At 54.5% G+C, this 7169-nt stretch overlaps 1 protein-coding gene across 1 annotated transcript; it reads left to right on the forward strand.

Annotated features, from left to right (window-relative positions):
- Positions 1-4095: 4095 nt before the first annotated feature.
- On the forward strand, positions 4096-7169 carry PLICBS_010090 (uncharacterized protein; the record flags this gene model as incomplete). Its single annotated transcript, XM_065601793.1, has 4 exons — positions 4096-4279; positions 4848-6573; positions 6642-7015; positions 7111-7169. The coding sequence occupies 4 exons, from the start codon at positions 4096-4098 to the stop codon at positions 7167-7169; spliced, it is 2343 nt and encodes a 780-aa protein (XP_065457865.1).

Consider the following 7169-nt stretch of genomic DNA (forward strand, 5'->3'; position numbering starts at 1 on the left):
GGAAAACTGTGAGTAAAGCGTGGCCCTTCCCCCCATGCACCCCGGCGATCATCTTGCGGAGCATGTACTCCGGTGTGGTGCTTGAGGTCCGGGTAGCATTGCAAGCGAAGGATAATATGATGGCACCTCGGACTGTAATCGAGACCAGCTGCATCGGCTCTCACCTCACTCTGCAGCAGCATTCGGAGCGATCTTTCCCTTGAGTCTCTCCATGTTCCCGATCGGTGTGCTTAGCGTTGCTGGTTTGCGGAACCATGACAAGGAATCTGTGGTACTATAACCGACCTGCAGTCCAGATGTCTCCGCTGACTTCGCCCCGCCATCTGATGCCGCATGCAACCCATACTAGTACACGGTTGCAATGCTGTATTTGATGAGGGGTGGTCTATTGTTGGGCACCAGGGGATTTAAGGTCCAGGCGGTGTACGGGAACATTAAGTAGAGTTCGATAAGCATTGCTCCCCCGTCAGTTGAGTGTGCTAAATCGTGGCTAAGCCTGCTGATTTGGCTGTCATTTTCCTGTCTTTGATCCCCACTGGCCGGTGTTAAGTAGCACTTGCTTTTTGTGAGACGGTCCAGGCTTTTTCGATGTCTTGTCTTGCCTTTTCTTTTGTTGGCGGTCGTGTTTACAGTAGTTGGCTAGTGCTTTGTGCGATTTTCGAAACCAGGGCTCACCAGAACCGCCTGATGTTGAATGGGGTTGGGATGCTGCATCACAAATAACTCATGCGTCCGAGCTTTTCTCATGGTAACATTCTGTTTTGTCCTCCTGCTTGCCACATATATAGGCAATGGCCCTACAATTCTACGTTCGAGTGTTTCCTTCTCAGTAGTGGCCAGTACATTGACGGTTTGCCATTCGCTCATAGACCCGAAGCCGCGGGTGTACGGCCCAAAGATAGTGTCCGACTCAAGCCAGAAAGAAGCGATGGATGCGAAATCAGTCAAGGTGAGCTACCCGCAGAGGCCCACTATGTGAGGAAAGACTACGCAAAGTCATCGCTCAGTTGCCAGGTGTCCGATGTCCCAACTGCAGCAATAAGGGCATTGAGATCTGGGCAATACCTGGCAAATGTTGCCCCGAATGCGGGATGCCCTGTGACTAGTTGGTGATCAACAGTCCGTCGCCGGGGGAAACAAAATCACGAGCCAGCCCACGTTCTTGAAGCAACAGCCGCAAAACGGGCGGCTTTCACCTGCTACGGCCACAATGCCTGCGCAGAACACAACGGAGCTCCCGCAACCTGGTCTCGCTGAGTAGCTGAAGCAGAAGCACACATCCCAAGCACCCTGGAGCGTTTTTGGAGACGAGCCGTCAAAATGTGGACCGACATGCATACCCTGCCTACGACAACGTGCAATTTGCGCCGTCGCTGTTCGGAACCTGCCGTACCGGTGTTGGTGAATTCCTCAACCAACATTTTAAATGGATTGAGGTGTTCTGCATTCTTAAAAACTGAACTGAGCTTCAACTGAAGCGAGATTTCGTTTCGTTTCTTAGTGGTGCGTCACATATCGACGAAGTCGAGATGTTCAAGCGTTGGCGCTCCACTTCCCGAACTTGGACCGTCCTTCCGGCATTGCCGTGGATGCGGGCATCCACCTGCCGGGCGCCATATCTTCATTCACCCGCGTTTGCGTCTCGTCGGCATTTGCGATCTTCACGCCCTTCTCTGTCTTCTCAGCTCTCGCGCCTTGGATGCGTAGCTAAAGGTAGAGCTTTGCACATCGCCTGGAGATGCGGCCTGCAGAGATATCAGAATATACTTAGGGTTACTATGTCCCGGAACCTCAAATTGGCGCCAGTCAATGGCATCGTGTTTCAGTGGGTGACCGGTCCATCGTAAATGATCCCATGCTGACTTAGCTAGAGGGCCTTTGCATGGCATTCAAGGGGATAGGAGACGATGTGTGGATGCACAGCTACTCGTGGATGGCAAACGGCGGACACCCGTCCGTGTCTTTGATGATGGGGAAGTGGTTTACTCGAAGCTAAAGTTCAATGGCTTGCAGAAGTAGGTGCAGGGAAAGGATTACGAGCCCTGGTGTGCCGTAGTGAAGTAACGAGAGCTGGCCTCTCAAGATTTGTTGACTTAGCGTCAGATAGATGGATTGCGTCTGAGCCGCGAGTGGAGAGCAGTCTCAATTCCGTTTTGACACCATAGATCGTGCCCTCTGCCATGAACTCCAGAACTCGCTCGGCGCCACCGCGAGGTTCTCGTTGGTATGCACTCGAACCTTCTCGTTATTGAAGGTCACCTTCCATTCCATGACATAGTTGATGCAGACGGGCGGGCTGCAATCGTACGACTGACTCGGGTCACAGTCGGTAAATGCGACGAAGGGCCAGGTTGGTCGCTAGGGCTGAGGCTGGCTTCGCGGACGGGGCTGTGCATTGCGAGGCAGCTGCTGGATACTGGAAGCATCAGAGCATTGATCGTCGGGCTCTGTACCACTTGAGCTCTCATTCAATAATGCGATTATTTTGCAACTCGCAGGGCAGTTCAAGAAAACGGGCCGGACGACCTGCCCGAGCGATCAACCGCGTCTTCCGAAGCGACGGCAGCAGTGCCAACCAGATCCTGTACAAGCTTACCCACAGCGATGGACTGATCTGTTTCCTTGCACTACAGTAGTGGAATGAGAGTTGTTGAGGGAGTACGATGTAGAGGGTGTATCTATGGGTTGCCTGAAATCTAGCGAATCAGCTGTCACAGAGGTCATGCCCGCGTAAGAACCATGCCTGTCATCCATTCTGAAATCCTGCATCAGCACGGAACCGTCTAATTGCCATTTTGCTTCTGCTCCCACGAAAGCTGCCAGTTGTATAGAGTAGCCTCCGTTTCCTTTTCTCTCTGGGCAACATCGTTCACTCCGGTCATGGCAGCTTCGGGGAACGCTAGCTTCTCAGTAATGGTTGGTGAATCAGAGAGGTACCTGTCGAGCGCCACATGGCAGGTGTCTCTTGTAGGCCTGATTCAGCGTCAACTCTGTAGGCATAAAGGCATCGGGCTTCAGAGCCACTCACCTGCCGCCGCTCGTCGTCGAAGCCGAGGGATCCGATCTGGTAGACATGGCGCAGCCAAGAATCGTTGTGTATCGACAAACGAGACTTTTTGTAACGATTGACAGTGCGCACAGTAGGCAAGTAGGCAGGATAGTGCTTATCTTTGCTCTTCTCAATCGAGGCGAGGCTATTTCTTTGATGCCATGTTTCCCGCATACCAAATTCCGATGTTAAAGCCCTCGTCTATATATCGATTCATTCAATAACAGACCTCTACACATGTTAGACGTAATCTACACCATTTCTGGATGCCGCGATGGCTCCTAGTACACGGAACGTGGCGCGGGATAATCACCACATGCGTGCTCTCTTGCGGCCGTTGACGCATAATACAACTACAGCCCTCACCGCTGACTGGCTGGTTACCACCATGGTGCTTTTTGCTGTGACTGGATTGCCTCTCGGCAAGGGCGCCCCAACGGCACACTCCCGACCAATTGGGGTGGAAGACACACTGGTGGCATTCCATCCCTGTGCTAAGAGCGACTGTAACAGAGGCCTCTCATTAGGCAGCCGCAGAAGACGGCCGAGAGGACCTGTAGCTGCGTGCGCGAATCACTTAACCAAAGTTTTTCGCCTTTTGCCTTCGACGACTGAGTTTCCCATTGAGACATATGAGGTAGGTCAATTGCGCTGGACAGGAGGCACGCGGCTGTGCTGTGGCGGGCGCAACCCCGCCCAACCATCAGGCAGTCCCTCAGGCAAGCTCTGAGGCCTCTACGGCTCCGACTGTCACTAACTTGGCATCGCAGAATTGCGAATGTCAGTGCTGATAGCCGCCAGGCTAAGACCTACCAGGTAAGTTCTCATCTCGTTTGATCTTGTCGTCATCGGCCGGTCGTCATTGGCCTTCATGGTTGCACGACAGGGACGTGCAGCTTGCGATAGATTGACAAGGGGCAGCAACCACAAGTCGTTCGTTCCTGTCGGCTGCTCAGAGCCCTGGCCGACATAGGCTAACGGTCTGAACTGTTATATCCGGCACTCAGCCGCCCCAGGTACCATTAGCAAGCCCAGCGTCCTCCGCCATGGGATCGCCCCTGTTCAAACACGATGAGCTCGCTACGAGTCCGAAGTGGGCGCCCCAGGACCTGGGGACGAGCGGCGAGATCGTGGGCTACGAGCAGTACTTTGCCTCCAACGACTCGCTTGCGCGAGATATGAACGGCTACAACACGCTACCTTCAACGCCCAGGCCGTGGGGTTTCGCTGGTGAGTTGTCAATATTCCTCGGTCTAGAGTTTATCTGCGCTGCTCTGTCTCGGGATCCATTTCCAGTATTTCCTCGTCTTCGTCGGTACCCGAGCCAACATGTCTCCGTCTGGCCCTCAACACCCAACCGGTGCAGTTCTCGATGCCTCTGTCTCCAGCAGCAATTTCGGCATCCTTGACGATGTCCACTCTCGCATTTGCCTCCGCAACTACATCCAGCATGACTTGGTTTTCTGCTCCCTCGCAGTCCAGTGCGGAATGGTGTGGGGTAGAGCGAGATGACCTACCCTGGGCTGACCTGAAAGCCCCGTTTTCTCAGTCCAGGGGGCCGTTTCGTTCGTCCACCTGACTCCTCGTATTCGATTCCTCAGTCCAGGCCTCCAGGCCCACTTTCGACTCTCCAAACCCGGCACCAGCACGACCACCAACGCCTTCACCTGTTTGTTGTCGTCATCGCCAGCTTGGCTCGCGTTCATCCCCTTCGCGTCTGTGTGCTGCGGTGCATCGTAATCACTTAGGTGACGCTTTTAGCCAATCGTACTCGCTGACTCTCGTCCTCTCGGCATAGACACGTCGTCAATGGATTATGCCGGCCGCTTCTCGCAGCCGCCCCACCCCTTCATCCCCTCGCCATCCGTCCTCTCGCCTCCGCAGCCCAATCTCCTCGGGACCAACACCTCCTCTCTCTACCTTCACAACGGCCCCTTCCCGTCTGCCTTCGCCGGCAGCACTTATGGCCTTTATGGAGCTTCCATGGACACAGGACGTCGCATCAGCATGCCTGGTAACTTCGTCTCCCCCGGCTTCGCTGAGTACCACTGCAGCGATGAGACGAAGGAGAAGCAGCGCTGCACCTACCCCGACTGCGGCAAGGTCTTGAAGGACCTTAAGGCGCATATTTGCACCCACCAGAATGAACGCCCCGAGAAGTGCCCCATGCAGACTTGTCCGTACCACGTCAAGGGCTTCGCTCGCAAGTACGACAAGAACCGCCACATCCTGACGCATTACAGGGGCTCCATGGTGTGCGGCTTTTGCCCAGGATCTGGATCGCCAGCGGAGAAGTCGTTCAACAGGGCCGACGTCTTCAAGAGGCACCTTACTGCAGTCCACGGTGTTAAACAGGCGCCACCCAACAGCCGGAAGAGGACACCGACTGATGTCAGCGCTGGCAAGAAGCTTACTGGCTACGCTCCCGATGCTACGGGCAAGTGCAGCACTTGCTCACAGACCTTCTCCAGCGCCCAGGACTTCTACGAGCATCTGGATGACTGCGTGCTCCGCGTATTGCAGCAGAAGGGCCCGGCGGAGACATTCCACGCCCAGCGTCTGGCCGAGGTGGAGAACGACAAGAGTGCCCACCAGACGCTCGAAAAGAACAATTTGCCCGCCAAGACGCAGACTGCCCAGACGGAGGGCGACAACGAGGAAGACGATATGGAGGACGAAAATGGTACCGATGAGACAACGTCAAGAGCCAACTCCTTCCCTTCGACTAAGAAGAAGAAGAGAAATTCTCCCAACGGTGTTCAGAAGTCTCGTGGCATGACCCACTCGCACGGCGGCGTACCGCTGGCAACCAAGGCTCGCGGACGCAAGAACCGCCGCAACTATCTTTCATCCTGGGGCTTCGAAAAGGGTCAGATGAACATGAAGAAGCGCATCATGGCGGTGTTTGACGGCCGTCGACGCCTGGCCGATGATGACAGGATGCTCTCGACTGACCACGAGGTCCGCCCCAAACTCTCCGATGGAAAGTCGTATGTGACGGACCTGGATGGGCCGACCCTGAAGCTCGCGGAGGGCTTCCTCGGCGCTATAGATGATGAGAAGGCTCCGTGGGTCTCGGACGACCCGACGGAGGAGCAGCTCAAGGAGATGAAGGAGATGCTGGAGACGAACACTGCTGACTTGAAGAACCATGAAGAAGCCAAAGTTGCTAAGGCCATTGGGAAAGACCAAGTGGACGACGAAATACCCTACACAGACTCTGGATACGCGTCAGGCATTAACCCCCACATCCTCACAGTAGGGAGAGACGCCGACGATGAAGAAGATACGCGGACTACGTACTCGGCGGCGACCACTGTGGGCCAGGTCCATGCAAAGAACTACATATCCGAGCTTTCCCACCACATCCACAGCAATCTCCTCGAGCACGTAGACTCTGAGGGCAGGTCGGAACTGTGCAGATCGCTCCCCGAGCTCATTAAGGCTTTTGCAATCAAGATTGGGTGTGAAAGCACCTCGCAGCTCAACCTAGACATCATGTACTTTATTCATAAGCACTACAGGTAAGCTTTCTGACGCTCATTTCGAAATCCGAAGAGCAGAAAAGGGGGGGGCTAATCTAGTGGCCTAGAGAAATTGCCACGGAGATCGAGAAGCTCTTGATATATACCGACGATGATGCCCCTGGGGACGCCCGTAAAGCGGATCCAAACGGCATGTCCCTCCTTGACAAGATGAACATGTGGAGTAAAAATGTAGGACTGGATAAGCCACAGGATGATCAGGGCGAGCTCTTCGGAGGAGTAGAGGACCAAGAGGAAGAAATTATTCCACAGGTGGAGGCTCCCAGATACAACAAAATTATCCTCGACAGCTCCGCCTACAATTGGTTTATTACGAATCTCCGCAAGGAATACTCCCTCCAACGGGGGCCATCGGAGTTGCGGCTTACAATCGACAACATTCGCCAGACGATTCTGGATAAGCTTCCCCCGAGGAGAGTTAGTAAGCGGACCGACCCGCCTAGACACCACTGCACCTTCCGCCTCCTGTTAGAGCCGTTAAGAATTCGTCTACACCGCGCATACGATGGTCTTCAGTCGAGACAGGTTTCACCAAGGGGGATATCGGAAGTATTTGCGGTGACCTGCTCGTCTAA

This window comes from Purpureocillium lilacinum (assembly GCF_023168085.1).
Source record: "Purpureocillium lilacinum CBS 284.36 DNA, scaffold_8, whole genome shotgun sequence".
Classification (NCBI taxonomy): Eukaryota; Fungi; Ascomycota; class Sordariomycetes; order Hypocreales; family Ophiocordycipitaceae; genus Purpureocillium; species Purpureocillium lilacinum.